The 21,478-nt window shown below is 43.6% G+C and overlaps 1 protein-coding gene across 11 annotated transcripts in view; it reads left to right on the top strand.

Annotated features, from left to right (window-relative positions):
• The window catches only part of ANK1 (ankyrin 1), a 349,200-nt gene that overhangs the window by 303,495 nt on the left and 24,227 nt on the right, over positions 1-21,478 (top strand). For 9 of the 11 annotated variants that reach the window (XM_056813579.1, XM_056813576.1, XM_056813577.1 and 6 more), the window contains 8 exons: positions 1,604-1,729; positions 1,889-2,008; positions 3,260-3,344; positions 3,553-3,627; positions 7,245-7,376; positions 9,122-9,268; positions 17,112-17,670; positions 21,277-21,478. The exon at positions 21,277-21,478 is cut by the window's right edge and continues 129 nt beyond it. In XM_056813579.1, the coding sequence (XP_056669557.1) occupies positions 1,604-1,729; positions 1,889-2,008; positions 3,260-3,344; positions 3,553-3,627; positions 7,245-7,376; positions 9,122-9,268; positions 17,112-17,670; positions 21,277-21,478 (1,446 nt within the window). Of the gene's footprint in view, positions 1-1,603; positions 1,730-1,888; positions 2,009-3,259; positions 3,345-3,552; positions 3,628-7,244; positions 7,377-9,121; positions 9,269-16,572; positions 16,803-17,111; positions 17,671-21,276 lie in introns of those variants that run through there. The other 2 variants (XM_056813585.1, XM_056813586.1) reach the window with 2 other exon arrangements.

Here is a 21,478-nt window from a genome sequence, read left to right as displayed (position 1 = left end):
TTCCTACTTGGGTCACTTCCAAGTCATCAAAGACCTCTCTACTTCTTCTCTAAATCTTGGGATGTCACTTCAAGGGAAGGCTATAGTTAGGGATGAGAGAGAGAGGGAAGAAAGGCCTCAGATACAGTGATTTCCAGCATCTCCCTAAAAAGTTTAAGGATGGAAAATTCTACCACCCTCAATCGAGTACTTGTGATTTAACCAGGTATTTACCCACCTTGAGAGAAAATCAATGTCTTACGTACAGTTCACCTTTATCTTTATTTCACTAATCCAGTGTTATTTATCCTGATTACTCCCTTTGGACTATCCTGACCTCAATCTATACCCCACAGTACTTGCGAGTAGCTGGGTTGCATAGTAGTTAGAGCGCTGGCCATGGAGTCAAGAAGATCTAAGTTCAAGGGAGCAGATAGATAGCATGGTGAGAAGAGCACCAGACCTGGAGTTGGAAGGATCTGGGTTCAAATGTGACCTCAGGCACTTCCTAGCAATATGACCCAGGGCAAGTCACAAACCCCATTGCCTAGCTCTTACAGCTGTTCTGCCTCAAAACTAATATGTGTATTACTACTTTTCTGTCTTGGAATCAATACTAAGACAGAATGCAATCAATACTAAGACAGAAGATAAGAGTTAAGAAAAAAAAAGAAGATGGTATGAGTTCAAATTCCATATTCAGACATTTACAGGCTGTGGGACCTTGGACAAGTGACTTGACTTCTGTGTGCCTATTTCCTCTTCTGTTGAATGGAGATTACAATAGCAACTTCCAAAGAGGGCTTTTTTGAGGATCAAATAAGATTATATTTTAGAAGTGCTTAGCAGAGTGTAATAAATGCTATATCAATGTTTATTCTCTTCCCTTCCCCATGGATGCCCCATTAAGCAGCTAGTACAAAGTAAAAAGGGGACAACCAATCCCCCTCATAGCCACATCAAACACTAAAAGGCAATTTGCAACACCGTGTTCTATCAAAGTCTGTACCACATCATTAGTGCAAAATGTTATTCTATGGAGGTAATTATTCTGATAAAGGTCATAGGGATTCCTAAGGATTGCTCTGTGAGTTGCCTTCCTGTTCGCGGTAATATCAGAAATAGCCTTCCCCAATTAAAAAGAAAATAGCCCAGAGGAAAAGAGAGACAAGTAATCGAGTTCCGGGCTTTATCACCTACCCCTTGGAGTATGGCAATCACTTTCTAATTTTTCTCTCTGCTTCCAGATCTCTCCCCATCTAATCTATCTTCCAACAGCTGCCAAGTTGATATACCTAAAGCATAGATTGAACTGTCTCTGCCACGCCTGGCTCAAGAAGTTTCAATGGCTCCCTACTACCTTTAGGAGATATAGAATCTTCCTGAAAATAGAAAATCCTCCAGCATTTTAAACCCTGCACAATCTGGCTCCAGCTGTTCTTTCTATTTTTATTCACACTACCCTCACCCTCCTACATGTTCTGTATGTTGTTACTAGGGCAGAAAGTAAGGGTTTAAAAAAAAAAAAGAAAGAATACTTGAATCAAAACCAATCAAAGGAAAGGCTGCTAAATGGAATTTCTTTCTGATATGTTCTGTCACCTTTTGTCCTCCCTTCCTCTAGGTACTAGAAGGAATGCCCCTCTTTGCAGAGCTTTCTGGGAACCTGGTACCTGTCAAAAAAGCTGCTCAACAACGAAGCTTTCACTTCCAGTCTTTTCGTGAAAATCGTCTTGCCATACCTGTAAAGGTACGGATAAGCTCGTGGGACCTCTGCCTGTGACTCTCCAGGGGAGGAGAGAGGATAGAAGAGTCTGTGAGCTAGCCAGACACTATCTCAGTAAACACACAGACAGCCCAAAGCCTTTTGCAGGATCTCTGAGTCCGTCTTCTCTCTTTTTCCCTCCAGGTTAGGGACAGCAGTCGAGAAGCAGGGGGATCTCTGTCATTTCTTCGAAAGGCGATGAAATATGAGGACTCCCAACATATTCTCTGCCATCTGAACATCACAATGCCCCCGTGCACCAAGGTAAGCCACACCACTATGCTCCCAGGATCTCCTGGCTAGGCTCAGACTTCCCACAGGGAAAGACCAAGGGGCCAGGTATGACCTCAGTGCCATGATCCCAGGTCTTCTCTCTTTTTCTGACTTGGTCATTTGGTGAAGAGTAGTTAGAGCACTGGATTTGGAATCAGGAAAACTCATCTTCATGAGTTCAAATCCAGCCTCAGACACCTAGTAGCTGGGTAACTGGGCAAGTCACTTAACCCCAGTTGCTAGTCCTACCTGGGAACCAACACTTAGTATTGGTTCTAAGACAAAAGATAAAGGTTTTTAATAATTTTTTTTAAAATTAAAGAAATCTGGATGATGACTATCTTTGAAAACTTGGTTATTCTCAGCAATGCACTGCTCTGGGACAATCCTAAAAGACTGATGACGGAGAATGCTATCCACCTCTAGAGAAAGAACTGTTGGAGTCATTTTTCAAATCAGTGTACCTTTGGTTTTGCTTGAGGGTTTGGGTTATGTAGGACTTTGCTCTTACAACAGTGACCAATATGGAAATGTGCTTTGCGTGACAATAAAAATGAAAAAGAATTAAAGAATCAAAGGATCTCAGAGTTGGAGGGTTGCTCAGAAGTCTAGGTCTAGCCTTTACTAAAATCAGAGACCTTCAGGTCTAAACCCCTCATTTTACAGATGATGGAACTGAGGGCCAGAAAGGTTTGTTACTTGCCCAGGATCCCATAGCTAGTCAGTGTCTAAGGTAGGATTCAAACTTGGGTCTTTCTGATTCCAAGTCTAATATCCTATTCACCCTATTGCACTGTCTTTCTGAAGCACAGATGACTTGGTTTTGAGTCTTGGCTCTGTTATTCACTAGCCGTGGAACCTTTACCTTCCGAGGCCTTAGTTTCCCAACTGGTAAAAATGAAAAGGTTAGGCTTAAAAATTAAAAATTAAAAAATGCTGTCCAAATCCTAAATTTTAGGGGGGCAGTTAGATGGCTCAGTGTATAGGCTTCAAGTTGGGAGGGTTTGAGTTCAAATATGACCTCAGATACTTAATAATTGTGTATCCCTGGGCATGTCACTTAACCCTGTCTGCCTACCCCTTGCCCTTCGGTCTTAGAGTTACTAAGACTGACTTAAGTTACTTACTGACAGAAAGTATGGTTTTTTATCCTAAATTATATAAGATTTTTGAAGAGAGGGTGGCATGGTCAGTTCTGATAGAGAAAAAAAACTGGTACTACCTTTTCTTCTCTTTCTACAGGGAAGTGGAGCTGATGAAAGGAGAAGAACTTTAACTCCTCTGGCCCTGAGGGAAAGATACAGCCTCCTCAGTGAATCTACGCTGGGTATAAACGATGTTCTGGTGCCCCGGCCCCTCATGGAGACTCATGAAGCCCATTGTCCCTGTCACTGTGCGCCATGTTAGCTTGGCTTGATCCATCTGTTGATGAAGCTCGCGCTCTGTCTAGCCCTGTGCCTGCCATCACCCCATCCCTGTTTAGAGCGATGGGGCTGCGAACGGTGACTGAATGAAGTCTCGTGCTTTCTCCCTAGGTTCTCTCAGTGGGACAGACAGGGCAGATATGAAGATGGTGATTATATCAGAGCACCTCGGGCTCAGCTGGGCAGGTAAGTCAAATAAAGGCGCCAAGCGCCATTTCAGTCTTCCTTGAGTGTTTGGTACCCAGGTCTTCATAGATGAGCTGTTCATGTGGCCTACTGCAAGCGCTGTTATCCATACTGGTGCCCTTATTGGGGGAAGGGGAAGAAGGGACCCCCCCCCAAGTGGCAGTTCTGTTGGGTTCATGATTGTATCATCATTCTAGGACTTAGAGCTGGGAGGGATAAGAGACAAGGAAAATGAGACCCACAGACATGGCATAGTTTGCCGAAGATCATGCATGGAGTTAGTAGCAGAGTCAGGCCCCTTGAGTGCAGTGTGGTGCCTGGGCCACTATAGGAGATGCGCCTTTTGAAATGTCAGTCTAGATGACGGAGGATTCTCCAGGATTTACATTTATGATCCCCAGATGTAGCTGTTACCTGCAATGAGACAGGCTGATCTTCATCCAACTGAGTGAAGTGACCAGAAGGAGCTCTTTTTCTCACACTGGGCAAGCACAGGAACTTGTTTCTTTGTTTTACTTCTTCTTTAAAAACAAAGCGAAATTCCTTGCCTTCTGTCTTAGCATCAACACTGTTTACTGGTTCGAAGGCAGAAGTGGTTAGGGATAGTCACCTGACTTGTCCAGGGTCACACAGTCTCTAGGTCTGGTTCTCAGGCCACTAAATTATCCAACTGTCCCCCTCTGGTTTATTTCTTAATCCTTCATAGGATATGAAGATCTTCATCTAGTCACCCCCACAGAAAGCTTTAGGAAAGCCTATTGAAAGCCAATGGATCATAGGCAAGACCAGTGGTGTGGAAACTCAGAAGCTGCCCATTCTTTAACCTGATTCAACCACTGCCTGCCTGTCCTCCCTCCATTCCTCCCTTTCTCTCTCTCTCCCTCTCCCTCTCTCTCTCTCTCTCTCTCTCTCTCTCTCTCTCTCTCTCTCTCTCTCTCTCTCTCCCTCTCCCTCTCCCTCTCCCTCTCCCTCTCTCTCTCTCTCTCTCTCTCTCTCTCTCTCTCTCTCTCTCTCTCTCTCTCTCTCTCTCTCTCTCTCTCTCTCTCCCCCCCCCCTCTCTCTCTCTCTCTCTTTCTCTCTCCTTTCTTCCCTCCCTCCCCCTTTCTCTCCCTCCTCCCCATCTTTGTCTCCCATCTTCTTTCCCTCTCTCCTTTGTATTCTTAGGTCATTTATTTCTCTCTCCCTCTTTTCCCCTTTAATTCTATATCCCTGTTTCCTTTCTTCTCCTTTCTTCTTTTCCTTCTCCCCCTCTCCCTCTTGCTCTTGTTTTCTCTCATTTGCTCTCTTTTGTTCTCTCTGTTTCTTATTCTTTTCCCCTTAGCTGCCATCATGTCTTCTTTCTCTTGCGCTTGTAGTCTTCTCATTATCTCTTGGGCTTTTTATTTTCCTTAGTCTATTCCCATTGTGCTTCTCATCTTTCTTATTCTCTCTCTCTTCTTTAATCTCATTTTCTCTCTCACTATGTTTCCTTTCTCTTCAGCTTCCTCATCCTTGAAATGAGTCTTTAATACTCTTCTCCCTCTCAAAACCCTTAGAAGAACCAGAAATAAAAATGAAGTCAAGTTGTTACTTTTACATTTTCGTTTTAAATGTAAATCGAGTCTTTCCCCCAGGAAATGTAAATATAGGAATAGAGTGCTCTCTACGTGTTCATAGGTTGGTTGGTATGGAGGTTTGTTAAGGTTTGTGTGCATGTGTGTGTGTATGAGATAATAGATTCTGTGTGGCAAGATGGGCCAGAGGCAGTATGGCCTGGTGGAGAGCCCATAGGACTGAGAGTTAGGGGAGATGGGTTCTAGTCCTGGCTCTGCTACTATCCATATGATCTTAATAACTATTAATATAGTAATACAGGTATAATATATAATGTATATATTACATGATATATGTATGTTGTTTTATGTGTGTTATGTGTGTACTGTAATGCATGTAGTGTTGTGCATATTGTATATATATTCTGTTGTACATGTATTGTTTGGGGCATGTGTACATGTCTATTGTATTATTGCTGCATATGTCTACGCAAATATATTGCTTACATGTGTACAGATATATTTTAGAGAGAGGCAAAACGGGGATAGTAGAAGAGACATGGTCTCGGATTTGAGGAGACATTGGTTCAAGTTCTAGCTCAGACATATTGGCTGTGTGATCCTGGACAAGTCACCTAATCTCCCAATGTCCCAAGTGGCTCTCTGAGACTAAGTTGCAGGGTAGGCACTGTCCTATTCTGGTAGAGGGAGTTTCCTCACTGGAAGCTCCCTATACTAGTGAAATCACAGCTCTACACCAACAGATAAATACTGTATTACATATAGTATAAATAATATACTACAAATGTACATAGTGTATTATGTATACCACATTATATGCATACATAATATACCATATTATATATATACAGAATAATGTGGGTATGTATTATATCAATTATATATACATATAATATATTATATATGGCATATTATATGCTATTCCTATATAGTTTATTATATATACATGCATATTATATCATATATATAGTATATATCATACACAGAGGTACATATGTTACATAATTATACCTAGTATATCACACCAAATATATATTATATATACAAGGAGTATATAGCATATTATACATTGTACATATACATATATAATATAGTACATATTTTCTGTGTATTATATTTCTATGTAATTTATATATTTAAAATCCTTACCTTCTGTTCTAGAATCAATGCTAAGTATTCATTCTAAAACAGAATAGTGTTAAGGGATATGGGGCTAAGTGACTTGCCCAAGGCCACATAGCTAGAAAGTATCTGAAGCCACATTTGAACCCACTGCTGACTCCATACCTGGCACTCTATCCGCTGAGCCATCTAGCTGCCCCAACAAATTATGTAAATATACATACACACATATATAGTTGCATACCTATTCTATTTGACTCAGAACAATTCACTGAAGTTGGGAGTCCAAGTCTTATTCTTTCCATTTCACAGATGAAGAGAAAAGTTTCAGGAGGTGGAATGAGTTCTTGGCCAGGCCACCCAGCTGGGCATATGGCAGAGCTGGTCATCAAGTGCAGACCTTCAGCTCCTCGAATATAATCCAGTCACACCAATGCTCGTCTTAAAATCATTTGTCTCTTAAAGCCTCAGTTTCCTTTCCTACAAAATGAGGGAGTCACACTTAGATAAACTCCAAGATATCTTTCCATCTATAACAGGGCATGATTAAAAAGAAAGGGAGATGTGTGCATTGCAAATCTCCATCTCAGTAGATAACTCAAAATAAAAAACTGCAATGCCAACATGGTGCTGTGTGATGGCAGTAGGAAGAATGCTGGCTTTGGCACCAGGGGCTCTGGGTTTGAATCCTGTCTCCATTACTTACTACCTTGAGTGACCTTGGACAAGTCACTTAAGCTCTCTCAGTTTCCTCATCTAGCAAAGGAAGGAATCAGACTAAATGATCTTCAAATTCTCTTCTAGCTCTAGATCTGCAATCATGTGACCCAAAGAGAGCCCTCTTTTTTGGCCTCCCCTCATTCAGCCTGACAGCAGTGAGGTGTTCTCTGAGTTGATGGGAACCTCTTATTTCACTCATGATTTGGGGGTATTCTTTTGCAGAACTGGCTCGAGAGTTGCAGTTTGGTGTGGAAGACATCAACAGGATACGTGTGGAGAACCCCAACTCCTTGTTGGAACAGAGCTCAGCCCTGTTGAACCTCTGGGTCATCCGCGAAGGCAAAAATGCCAAGAGTCAGTATACCTGGGCTAAGGAAGCCTTCCTTTTCCAAAGGTTACCCCAGGTTTGGGAAGCAAAAATTATACCCACTCTGTGTTCAGGTTGTTCTTGCCACAAGCTTTTCAGAAAACTAGACTATACACAATCTCTCTTTTCTCTCTCTCTCTCTCTCTCTCTCTCTCTCTCTCTCTCTCTCTCTCTCTCTCTCTCTCTCTCTCTCTCTCTCCTCTCTCTCCTCTCTCTCTCTCTCTCTCTCTCTCTCTCTCTCTCTCTCTCTCTCTCTCTCTCCTCTCTCTCCTCTCTCTCTCTCTCCTCTCTCTCTCTCTCTCTCTCTCTCTTTCTCTCTCTCTCTCTCTCTCTCTCTCTCCCTCTCTCTCCCTCTCTGTCTCTGTGTGTGGGTGTCTGTCTTTCTAATTTCATTGAGATTTAACAAACATTATTTGAAGTCTGTGTGGCACAGAACGCTGTGTTGGATGCTAAGTTTAGAGAAAATGGGATCCTTGCCTTCATGGAATATCCACTCTACTAAGAAGATATGGCACTCAGATAAATAGAATACAAGATAATGCATGATAAGCACATTAGAAAGAGGCCAAAGGTGCTACGTGCTAAATCCAAGGTTGGGAGGCAAAGGAGAGATCATTACCAGCCAAGGAGAACAAGAAAGACAAAGATGAAGGAGATGTTATCCATGTTGACCTTTAAAGGAGGGGGTAGGAATTTAATGAGCCTGGAAGGGAAAGGGGGGTGTTCTAGGTAGAAGGAACATCATGGGCAAAGGCACAAAAGGGAAGGAATTATAAAGGGTACACAGACCCTGGTGTGTGCAGAAGAGAGGAGAGTGATGATACAAGGCTTTGCAGACAGGGTGACCTTGAATGCTAAGACTGTGGAGGGCCTTGAATGTTGAGATTACTTAGCAGGCAAAGAAGAACCACTGACAAGTTTTGATCAGGGGTGTGGGTGAGGAAAGAAGGAAGGAAGGTGGAAGATTGTCAGGATCTTTTGCCCCGAGATTAGGACAAAAGAAATTGGATCTGTTTCCTAGGGAATCCTGCCAAGGGATTGAGGACTCTTGGTCCCAGTCTCTCTCACTCTCTTGAAACAATTAAAAATGCACCAAAATGTTCAGTGAGAAGAAAGTCTAAAAATGATTGGAGTTTGAGCTCTTTGAGATTTAGCTTCAAAACCAGTTGGATCTCACCCTGGCAAGAAGAGCCAAGGAGAGACTAGGCACCCATCCATAATCCAAGGGAGAGAGGAATCTGCTCACATATTGTAATGCCCAGAGTGATCTCTTAGCCCAAAGCCAACATCATTCTGAAAAGCCCAGTATGGAGCTTGTGGTCATTTACATTTACCATCTCAGCTTCCTGAGGAGCAGAATTTCAAAGAGAATCTCATTTCTTTGGAGTTTGCCCTTTAGACACCAAGATGCTATCCTGTGGAATCTACCCACTTTGCAGAGTCTGTTAAGCAGCAGCTGCTGATGGGAGAAAGGAGTGGGGGGCAGTACATAATCTGCCAAAGTGTGAAAAGCTACTCTCTGGAGAGAGGGTTGTTCCACGAAGAGGGTGTCCTACCTTCGGAGGAGATAAGCCATCTCTTCTTTTCCCATGTCTCCCCAAGCCTTATACAAACACCTCCAGAAGGCTCATCAAACCTCCAGCGGTCCCCCTTGCTAGCCAAAATATATCAGGGTGGTTCCCTTCAAGCATTCTTCCACATAATGCCAGGTTCTTTCCTTCTCCTCTGACAGTGGAAAATCTTTACACGGCCCTGAGGAACATTGACCGGAGTGAGATCGTGAACATGCTAGAAGGTTCTGGTCGGCAGAGTAGAAGCCTGAAACCAGACAGGCGGTATCCTGACCGGGACTACTCTTTATCTCCCTCCCAGATGAATGGTGAGTTCTGCTGACCACCCTGCACGTAAGGGTCTGCCATCCAACAGGCCTCCTTGCTTGGAAACCAGCTGAGTTCCAAAAGGAACGGTGGAATTGCTCCTGAAGCCTTAACCCCTGGTGTAGGGGGAGGCCAGGGCAAGAGCAGGGTAGAGTGAGAGAGAGGCCAAGTAGAGGCATTAAGTCATTTCTGTTCAGGTCAGTGCCCTCCAATGGGGCACTTCAGGCTGGACCTGGCTTCTGGTCTTCGCTCTGCCACAACGATGAGGTGTGAGCGTAACCATGGGGCTCTTCGATTCTCTGGGTCTCAGTTGACCAATTTGTAAAATCAGGGCTTTGGATTTGATGATTTTTCAAGATCTTTCCAGCCCTAACATTGAATTATTCTAAATTCACCCTAAGGAAGGGCTTGGGAGCATTATCCCTTTAGCAAAGGCTGCCTGGTTGGTTGTGGATGCAAAATTTAAATTCCTTCCTTTTGTGGCTGCCTCTGTGAGATCAAGAATTTCACTTATTTTTCCAAAGTCAAATCTCTCTCTTTCTCTCTCTCTCTTAGCTCTTTCCTCCTCTTTTTTCTAACCCCCATTTCTCACCTTCTCTCATTCTAACGTGGTTCAGCATGCCATGGACCCTCCAATAACCTGGCCTAAGGAAAGGGAGCCAGAGGAGGACATTGACCTCCATCTCCTATTCAGGCTGGCTCCCCCAATGATGGATCTTTTGATAAGTAACTAAAGGGGTTTTCCTCGTCCTTAAAGAAGTAGCAGCCAATAGAAAAGGTACGAAGGGCTTGGACTCACCCCTAATCCTCATCTATTAACTAAGGGAAATTGAGTAAGGACACCAGTCCCAATGCCATCTTGGTATAGTAGGTGCTATATTCAGCCTTTCAGCCAGGACATGGCACAGTGAAAAGATTGCTGGTTTGGGAGTCAAAAGATCTGAATTCAAATCCCAGCTCAGCCAGTTACAACCTATATGACCTTGGACAAGTTCACTTAACCTCTCTGGGCCCGTTTCCCTGTCAGTAAAATGAGAGGGTTGAATCAGATGGCCTCTAAGGTTCCTTCCAGCTCTAAATCTATTATTCTATAATCAATTAACTCTGGGATTGATATGCATGGCTAGATCCCTTCTAACTATTTAAAAAAAAATGAGGGAATAGCATGGTGGAGTAGAACACTCCAGATCAGGTTCCTTTGCTGATCCTTACCAACTATTGGATTAGTCGGCCTCAGCTCCCCCCACAATAAAATGAGGGGAGCTGGCCTATATGGTTTTTTAAAAGTCTCTTCCAACTCACATTCTAGGCTCTAAGATCCTACCCTGGGAAGTCTACTTGGCATTTATTTTCCCCAAGTGCCTGATTAAAACAAGCTTCCAGGGACTGCAGATGTGTAAATGGCGCATGGAGGCATGACGTATGCATCTTCACCATGCCTTCCTGGGGAGCAGGGAGCGGGAACTGGGCACCCCCAAAGAAGGGGATGCTCTTGGGACAGCTGCAGCCCCCTCCCGCCAGGGTGGCCTGCCTGGCCCCCGGCCAGCTGGAGTCTCTGCATGCCGAGCCCCTCACACTCTTCTCTCTTCTGTGTTCTGTGTATCCTGAAACATGCCATCTAGTGCCGCCAGATGCAGGCCACATCCTATGTCGGTCACTTCCTGTCACCTCTCTCTTCTGCCTCTGACCTCATCTTGACTTCTAGTATGCTCATCCTTTTACACTGCCTGTCTCCACTGTCTCCACCTCAGCCAAGTGTGCCAGAACCACCACCAGACACCAGCATGTCATGAAGACCTCCTAAGCCTCTCTCTCCCCTCCTCCCAACACCCTGTCTCATGGTTGAGTGTGTGTGTGCGCGTGCGTGTGTGTGTGTGTGTGTGTGTGTGTGTGTGTGCGTGTACATGATCTGTGTTGTGAATTCTTAGAGAGGGTTAAGATTCATTAGGTCCACAAGTTCCTTTCTGTGCAGAATCTCTTGAACATTGCAGGGAAATCAAAACTGTCAACAATCACATGAAAAAGTGTCCTAAATCCCTGCTGATTAGAGACTTGCAAATCACAACAGCTCTGAGGTATCATCTCCGATTGGCTAACATGACAGCTATGGAAAGTAGTGAATGCTGGAGGGGATGCAGCAAAGTGGGGACATTAATGCATTGCTGGTGGAGTTGTGAACTGATCCAAGCATTCTGGAGGGCAATTTGGAACTATGCCCAAAGGGCGACAAAAGAGTACATGTCCTTATAGAACGTTGCAGGGACTCCCAGGACCATAGGAGGCATTTAATTCTGCCTGACACTTTGCCAGGGTGCAGACCCACTCCCTTGTAATGAGAAAATTGTAACAAGACAGAAGCTCAGAAATAAGTCCTTGAAACATTGGAAAAGTTAATCATGTTGACAAACACCTCCACCTTCCTATTGCCTGACCTTGGCAGGCCTGCCGACTTGTAAAATATTCCTAACTGCTTTTAAACTTTTCAATTGATTCAAGTTGCCCAAAGGCATTTACTCACTATGTGCCTGGAATTGGTCTTTGTCCCCAGAAAGGCAAGGTCCCCTTCCTTGGGGAATCTCACAGTATGGTTGGGGAAATAAAATTTACACACACACATGCACAAAACCCAATTAAAGAAGCACACAAGACAGAATAGAATCCAATATTGAGGGGGCAGCTGAGTGGCTCAGTAAATATAGAATCAGGCCTGGAGATGGGAGGTCCTGGGTTCCAATCTGACCTCAGGGACTTCCTAACTGGGTGACCCTGGGCAAGTCACTTAACCCCTATTGCTTAGCCCTTACCGCTCTTCTGCCTTGGAACCAATATGCAGTATTATATACAGTATATTTACACATGACCTGTGGTATGAACTCTTAGAGAGGGTTAAGTTTTAATAGAGCCACAAGTAATACAGTATTATATACTAAGACAAGAAGGTAAGGGTTTAAAAAGGAAAGGAAAGAAAATAAACTAATATTGAACTGTGAACCACAGACCAACAGAGAGGGGGTGATGCAGCAAAGGGTCATTCCTGCTCTTCTCAGGTTTAGAGATAGCTAAGAAGCAGGAAGATGCTTAGGGGTCCACTCCTGTTATTCAACAAAGAACAGCTCTTCTCATCCACATCCCTCTCTCCCTGTAGCTGTCCTTTTTGAAGTCAGAAAAAGAATAGCTTAGAGAACTCATGACTTCCAAGAGATATGATCCTGGGACCCCCTGAAGTCCTTAGTAGCCTATGGGCATTGGACCCCAGTTGCATGTAAACAGAGCAATTCCCTGCAAAAATTGCTTTCCAATGTCAGACTATCTTCTCTATAGTCTCCCACGCAAATTCTCTGCTATTCCCCCCTCCTTGCCATTCAGTGTTCTGAGACCTTGACTTTGCTGCCCTCTCAGAATCAGATTTTTAAAAGTACAACCAAAAATCTATGCGTTTTCCCTGCCCCTTCTTTTCCTCAGTCTTGGCATCCTCTGCCTCTGGATCTCCTTCCATCTAAGGGGAAGGATCCCAAACCTGATTGGAAGTGGGTGAGGAATAGCAGAGCTGGAAGTGAACAATCTCCACCAGTCTCTTCATCTTGAGGCCCACAAGTTCCTTCCTTGGTACTTTCCAAAGGGAATCTTGCCCTTGGAAGCACATGAGAATCCCCATGTGGTTCTTTGTGTTGGTGCCAGGCCTGCCCTCTTTAATTGATAACTGCAATCTTTGCATCTGTTCCTTTGTACCTTTGCCAGGCTGTTTCTGTATTCTGTGTTTAAGCTTTGAATATGAACTTGGGCTGGGGAGTGAGTGATGCTAGATGATGATGATGAATCAATCCTGTCTTTCTTTGGGAGTCTAAGAGAATCTTAAAAGCTCCTAGAGAGGTAAGCAGGGTGGCTTAAACTTCCTTCCCTTGTAGATTTTTCTTGGCATTCATACTTGGATGTGAGGAAGATGAAGGGACATTAAAGAAGAATACAGTTTGCTTTCCTTCTAGAGGCACAGTTGTTGGTTGTTGTTTTTTTAATTAACAAAAGCAACAACAAAAAATGCAAAGGGCATAGTTTAACCAGAGACCTTATGGCCATATGTAGGCTGGAACTCAAGAAAGAAATTAGGGTTCAGCCTATAGATCTGGGAATCATCTGCATGGGGGATGTTAATTGAACCTATAGTTCTTATGTGGTGATCAAATGAGATAATATAGAGGGAGAAGAAAGGAAATCCTGGGACAAGAACCTTCAGGAAACACACAATTAGTGGGCATGATCTGGGTGAAGACTTAACAAAGACTACCAAAGACCAGTCATATAGGTTAAGAGGAGAACCAGTAAAGAATACTAACAAAAAACCCAAAGAGGAGAAAGAATTCAGGAGAAGAGGACGATTGGCATCTCCAAGGCTGCCCAGAGAAAGAGATCAAGAAGGATAAGGACAGAGAAAAGTCAATAGATCTGGCAATTGAGATCACTGGTCACTTTGGAGAGAGTAGTTGTAGCTGAATGCTGATGTCAGAAGCCAGAGTACAGAAGGTTTAGAAGAGAGTTCAAGGAGGGAAAGTAGAGGCACCTCATATGAACTATGGAGTTTCGCTGAGAAGGAGAGATATAGGATGATGGTTAGCAAAGATAGACTGATCATCTTTTTATGATTGGGAAGACATGAGCATGTTTGGAGGAAAGAAGGAAAGAGGAGCCAGTAAACAGGGAAAGACTGAAAATTAGAGCAAGGAGAGATGATAGAGGGGGTGATCTGCTGGAGAAGATGAGAGGGGATAGGATTGATCAAGAGTTCATGTCAATGGGTTAGCCTTGGCAAGGAGGGATAGTCTTCATCTAAGACAGGAGTAAGAAAATAATAATTGGCGGGGGGGGGGGATAGCTAGATGGATGGCAATGAAAGACAGGCCTGGAGATGGGAGGTCTTGGGTTCAAATTTAGTCTCGGACACTTCCTAGCTGTATAACCCTGGGCATACACCCAAACTTCCATGTTGGGGCTGTTCGTCCATGTGGCTGACTTTGGGAGCTCAGGACTAGATTGGATGATTTAGAGCCTATCAGGAGAGAGAGAGAAAGAGGGATCCTGAGGGCAGAGTTGAGGAACAATCAGCCTGACAGATAGAGGGACAGAGAAATAGACTGGTAGACAGAGAGATAGGCTAGGAGAGGCAAAGAGAATGGTAGATAGATAAACAGACACAGACAGTCAGATAAAGAGACAGACTGGTAGCTAGAGAGATAGGCTGGGAGAGGGAAAGACAGAGAATGATAGACAGACAGACATATAAAGAAACAGACTGGTAGCTAGAAAGATGGACTGGGGAGAGGGAGAGAGAGACAGAGAGAGATAATGGTAGATAGACAGACAGACACAGACAGATAAACAGACAGACTGGTAGTTAGAGAGATGGGCTGGAGGAGAGACAGACAGAGAATGATAGACAGACAAATAAAGAAACAGACTGATAGCTAGAGAGACGGGCTGGGGGAGAGGGAGAGAGAGTGATAGATAAAGAAATAGACTGATAGCTAGAGAGACGGGCTGGGGGAGAGGGAGAGAGAGACGGAGAGAGAGAATGGTAGATAGATAGACACAGACAGACAGACAAGTAAAGAGACAGACTGGTAGATAGAGAGAGAGGCTGGGAGGCAGAGACAGAGACAGATAAAGGTGCATACCCCTCTTGGACCACATCCAAGGGGGTTTGGTTACTGAATTTCCAAAGCAGCTTCTTTGAATGCTGGTCTTACCTTTAAAGTGGTACCCAAGGCTTCCAGCAAGGGTAGAATAAGATGTGCCCAACATAACCTCCTCCTTTAGCCCACACACAGCACATCAGCGGAGAATTCTCTAATGTTCTCCATGTGTAATATCCGTATCTGTGATATCTATGTTTTTTGTTTTATTCTCCTACTAGACATAAGCTCCTTGAGGGCAGGAACTCTCTGTTAGCTAATCCGCACATCTCTGTGGCTAATATTTTATCTCCTTAGCACCTAGGACATTGTAGGCACATAGTAAATGTTTGTCAAATACGAATAAATTTTGTTCTGTCCCCAAGAACCAAGGCTTGTAACTGATTAGAAAGCACAGCTCTGAGCTGCCTGAATTACTAAAGCCCTTTCCTTGGGCAGCATTATTTCCCCATCTGGTTTCCAGGGCTTAGTAATGGAGGATTCCATTCCATTCGGTTCAGCAGTGAGAGGGGGGGGAAGATCTCAGAGTTAGAAGGTCTAGACTCATATTCCAGCTTGGCTACTCTTCCTTAGGCAAGTGACCTCACCTTGTTTTTTCTTCTGCAAAATGAGCATTTGGGCTAACGGATCTTCAGTGTCCCTTCCAGCACTTCATCCTATGATCCCATACCCTCTGTGTGTAGAGCACCATGGTAGGTAGAGGCGATTAGGTAGAGTCGTGCATAGAGTACTGGGTCTTGAATCAGGAAGACTTAAATTCAGATCCAGCCTCAGACAGTTACTAGCAAGTCATTTAACCTTTGTTTCTCTCAGTTTCCTCCACTGTAAAATGGTGGATGATGGCCCCTGTCTCTCAGGATTGTGAAGATCATGTGAGATATTTGTGAAGAGCTCAGCACATAATAGGTGTATATAGTTATTTTGTATTATTATCATTATGATATAACATTGATAAAGGATAAAAAGTGAACATATATGTTATTAGGATCATTTAGATAATCATTGTAAAGCATTTTAGCTTAGTACCTGGAAAATAGTAGGTGCTGTATACTTACTTATTCACTTTCCCTAGGTGATTTAGGGAAGAGAATAAATGAAATAATAAATAAATAATCTCTGTCCTCAAGGAACTCACAATCTGATAGAGGGATACAAACCTTTTATAAATAATAATAAAACAAAACAATCCACAAGCCTTACATCAGAGAGGCACATGAAGTGTGAGGTATGGGGATGTCATTACTGAGATGAGATCAGAGAAGACTTCTTAGAGGAGGTATCCGAGTTGGGACTGAAAGGATAGACAGGATTTCAACAGGTGAAGATGGAGAGGAAGACCTCCTTGGGATAGGGAAAACATCACAAGCAAAATCATAGAAGTATGATGCTGCAGAGGAGTGTTGTGAGTGGTCTAGTTTGATATGAGAAGAGGGGAGCAAAAGTTAGGGTGGCACCAGATTGCAGAGGGCCTCAAATGCCAGGATAAGGAATTTAGACTCTACTCAGTAGGCAGCTACCCACTGAAGTTTTATCAGAGGAATGATATACAGTTTCTGTGCACAAAAATTGGTTGTATCTGTGTGAAGGAGGGAAAGAGTTGTAACATCCATTCTTTTGTCTAGAGAGAGCATGAGAGAGAGAGACAAGCAGAGGAGAGACACAGAGAGAGAGAGAAAAGAGACAGAGAGAAGAGAAAGAGAGAGAAGAAGACAGAGAGAAGAAAGAGAGAAACAGGAGCAAGAGAAACATTGGGAAAGAAGATAGAGAAAAGAGAGAGAGAGAGAGAAGAAAGACAGAGAGAACACAGAGAAAAGAGAAAAACAGAAAAGACAGAGGAAATCAAAAAGAGAAAACAAAGAAGAGAGGAGAGAGGAGAGAGAGAGAGAGGAGAGAGAGAGAGAGGAGAGAGAGAGAGAGAGAGAGAGAGAGAGAGAGAGAGAATGGATGAATAAATGTATTCTCAGAGAGAGGTTCCTCCCTCATCTCAGGTGTGTGTGTGTGTGTGTGTGTGTGTGTGTGTGTGCTGTTTGTGTCTCTCTGTGTCTGTCTATGTGTCTGAGTGTGTGTGTGTGTGTGTATGCCTGCACATGTGTGCTTGAGTAAGTGTGAATGTGAAAAAAAATTGCTTCTGGAGCCTGTCCCCCTCTGTCTGCCCATCCAGGTTACACCTCGCTGCAGGATGAGCTGCTCTCCCCGGCCTCCTTGCACTACACGCTGCCCTCTCCCTTGCGTGTAGACCAATATTGGAACGAGGTGGCCATCATTGACGCCATTCCCATGGCCCCCACGGAGCACGATGCCCTGATGGAAATGTCGGACATGCAGGTGTGGTCCTCGGGCCTCACCCCTTCCCTGGTCACCGCTGAAGACTCCTCTCTGGAGTGTAGCAAGGCAGAGGACTCTGATGCCACCGGAGAGTGGAGGCTGCCGGGGCCGCTCCTGGAAGACCCCCAGGGCCCTGACCAGCTGGGCTCTATAGAGCTCGTGGAGGACGACACAGTGGATTCAGATGCCACAAATGGCCTTATCGATTTGCTTGACCAGGAGGAAGGTCAGAGGTCAGAAGAGAAGCTGCCAGGTGGTGAGAGACAGGATGAGTCAGCCGGCAAGGGACGGGATTCAGAGCATGAAGTGTCTCTTCTTTCAGGCCAGCAGAGAGTCCAAGCCCGAATAACAGAGTCCCCCACTGTGAGTCGAGTGTTGGAGAAGAGCCAAGACAGGTAAGTGGTATTTCTGCCATTTGGGCACCACGCTCTGGCTTCCTGTCCTGAGACACCTCACCTTGGTGAGGGATCCATCTGGATATTTTAGAAGGGGACAGTATGGGGTAATGAAGACTAGACCAGAAATCAAAGATCTTGGGTCCTATTACATATTAGGTGGCACCAATGGATGGAGTGTTGGACCCGAACTTACAAAAGCCTGAGTTCAAATCCAGCCTCAGACTCTCACTGTAATGACTCTGGGCAAATTGTTTAACCTCGGTCTACCTCAGTTTCCTCATCTGTAAAATAAGAATGATAATAGCACTTGTGGAGGCAGCAGGGTGTCTCAGTGGTTTGAGAGCCAGGCCAGGTCCTGGGGTCAATTTTGGCTTCAGACAATTCCTAGCTGTGTGACCCTTAACCCTCATTGTCTAGCCCTTACCATTCTTCTGCCTTGGAGCCAATACACAGTACTGATTCTAAGACAGAAGGTACAGGTTAAAATAATAATAATAATAATAACAATAATAATAATAGTGATAGCACTTACCTCCCAGAGCTGTTGTGGAGAGCAAATGAAGATAATAATTGTTAAGCACTTGGCACAGCACCTGACGTATAGTGGACACTATATAAATATCAAATAGTGTTATTATTACCAGTTCTTCCCATGATTTATTGGGTGAAATCCAGTCAGTGTGGCAGACACAGTCGATGACTACTCTCTGCAGAATGCTATGAAAGGTACGCATGAACAAGAAGTCCCTGCCCTCAAGAGGATTACAGTCGGGGAGAGAAAAAGAAATAGATCACTCTATTACAATGTGTTAGTGCATTGGCTGAAATGGTAAAGAGAGAAAACTCTGGATAACATACCTGAAAAAAGGTCTTCAGTTAGTACAGCACAAGGACTTAACTAAAGAATCCTGAAATACTGATCAAGGAAAATTCTACTGGCATCCTTTTGATGGAGGAGAATTAGTTGTAATAAATTCTGCCCCAAGATATTTTAATGGAAATGATGAAAATGATAAGTTCTGTCCTATCCTTAAGTCACCTTGGCCCTTGATTCTGCAGCTTTTAGGACTATTAAATCTTCACTGGAATGAATAGGAACTAAAGACTGTAAAGTCATACCTTGCAACTGCTAAAAGAAGAAAATTAAAAAGGAAAAAAAAGGCACATAGGGAATTCATTTCTGTCTCTATGCACATGACTCCCAGGTCTATATTTCTAGCCTTGGTCTCTCTCCTGAACTCTGATCTCAACTCCTTTTAGACCTTGAGGCAGCTAGGTTCTGCAGAGCACTGGACCTGGAGTCAGAAAATTCAAATGCAGCTTCAGAAGGATCCTAGATGTATGACCCTGGGCAAGTCACTTCTGTTAGTTACCTCATCTGTAAAATGGGATAATCATAGCACCTACCCTGAAGGTTGTTGTGAGGATGAAATGAGAGAATATTTGTAAAGTGCTTAACATCACCCCTATAGGGCAACTGTGGCACAGTAGATAGACCAATGGGCCTGGAGTCAAGAAAACTTATCTTCCTGAGCTTAAATCTAGCTTCAGAACTTACTGGCTATGTGACCCTCAGCAAGTCATTTCACTCCATTTGTCTCAGTTTCCTCATTTAGAAAATGAGCTGGAAAAGGAAATAATAAACTGTTCCAGTATCTTTGCCAAGAAAACCCCAAGTGGGGCCACAAAGAGTCAGACACAAATGGAATGATTGAATAACAACTAATATAATACCAGGCACAAAGACACTTTAAGATATGTTTCCTTCCTTCCTTCCTTCCTTCCTTCCTTCCTTCCTTCCTTCCTTCCTTCCTTCCTTCCTTCCTTCCTTCCTTCCTTCCTTCCTTCCTTCCTTCCTTCCTTCCTTTCTTCCTTTCTTTCTTTCTTTCTTTCTTTCTTTCTTTCTTTCTTTCTTTCTTTCTTTCTTTCTTTCTTTCTTTCTTTCTTCTTTCTTTCTTTCTTTCTTTCTTTCTTTCTTTCTTTCTTTCTTTCTTTCTTTCTTTCTTTCTTTCTTTCTTTCTTTCTTTCTTTCTCTTTCTCTCTCTCTCTCTCTCTCTCTCTCTCTCTCTCTCTCTCTCTCTCTCTCTCTCTCTCCTCCCTCCCTCCCTCCCTCCCTCCCTCCCTCCCTCCCTCTCTCTCTCTCTCTCTCTCTCTCTCTCTCTCTCTCTCTCTCTCTCTCTCTCTCTCTCTCTCTCTTTCTTTCTTTCTTTGTATGTTAGAAAAAGTGCTAAATTCAGAATCAGAGGACCTTTGTTCCAGTCCCAGCTCTGATACTTGCCATCTGTGTGACTTTGGACAAGTCTTAACCTCTATGAATCTCAGCTTCCTCATCTGTAAAATAATAACAATAATAATAATAACTAACCTTTATATAGCACTGTGCCAAGCTCTTCACAATTATTGTCTATTTCATCCTCACTTGGAAGTAGGTGCTATTATAATCATTATAAAATGAGAGTTAGACCAGATGACCCCTGACATCCCTCCAACTCTGTCACTATGATAGTTTGATCCTGGTCTCCTACTAGATGCCCATGGGCATCTCAAACCCAACATGTCCTACAAGTGCTATTTCCTACTTCTTCCCAGGGCACCACTGTTTTTTCCAGTCACCCAGAATCCCAGACTTGAAGCCATTCCTTCTCCCTCACTTCCTCCCAATACCCAATCAGTTGCCATGTCTTGTTAATTCAACCCTCACAATATATCTGGCCCTTTATCAGCTATTTATTTTTTATATTTTATATTATATCATATAATATATCATATCGCATCACATATTATATTATAGCATAGCATATATCATATCATATCTTATAGCTACCACCTTATTTCAGGACTTCAATTTTTTTTCATTTTTCAGTCATTTCCATCATGTCTGTCTCATTGTGACCATAGTTGAGATTTTCTTGGCAAAGATACTGGAGGGGTTTGCCGTTTCTTTCCCCGGCTCATTTTACAGATGAGAAAACTGAGCTAAACAGATTTAAGTGACTTTCTCAGGGTCACATAACTAGGATATATCTGAGGCCATATTTGAACTCAGAAAGATGAGTCTTCCTGACTTCCTACTCTATCCATTGTACCACTTAACTGCCCTATTTTTTCTTAAATTAATACATACACAGGGGCAGCTAGGTAGCTCAATGGATTGAAAGCCACCCTAGAGATGGGAGGTCCTGGGTTCAAATGTGACCTCAGGAACTTCCTAGCTGTGTAACCCTGGACAAGTCACTTAGCCCCCATTGCCTAGTCCTTAGCCTCTTCTGCCTTGGAACCAATACACAGAATTGATTCCAAGATGGAAGGTAATAATTTTTTTAAAAATTAATATATGAACATAATAAAATCTGAAAGGACAACACTTAAATGAAGTTCAGGCCATACTCAGGAGTGTTATAAGCCACATGTCTTTGACATCTCAGCTTTAGGAGCCCCATAACTGTCTACAAGGGCTGGGTTAGCACAATTCTCAGTCTACGTTTGGCTAATTCATAGAGATACTTGGTGGGGCAGCGGTGGGGAGGGTGTCAAGAGCAGGCAACAATGTGACTAGTTTTCCCTTTCTCTTCCCCAACCATTGCCTCCTGGTCTGGGTTCCAGAACAAAGGACTGGGACACAGATGGCTCTATCATCTCCTTCCTGAAAGATACTGCACAGACCTCTTGGCAAGAGGAGGTCACAGGGGGCCCACACTCAATCCAGAGAACAATGACCACAATCTCCTCTATAAAAGGCCTGGAACCCAGTGGGTCTCAGGAATATGAGAAGATCCTGGCGCCCACAGTAGAGCACATGCGAGTC

Source organism: Monodelphis domestica, chromosome 1, assembly GCF_027887165.1.
Source record: "Monodelphis domestica isolate mMonDom1 chromosome 1, mMonDom1.pri, whole genome shotgun sequence".
NCBI classification, from domain to species: domain Eukaryota; kingdom Metazoa; phylum Chordata; class Mammalia; order Didelphimorphia; family Didelphidae; genus Monodelphis; species Monodelphis domestica.
The sequence above is the reverse complement of the archived record's forward strand: the minus strand, read 5'-3'. Positions and strand labels throughout refer to the sequence as shown.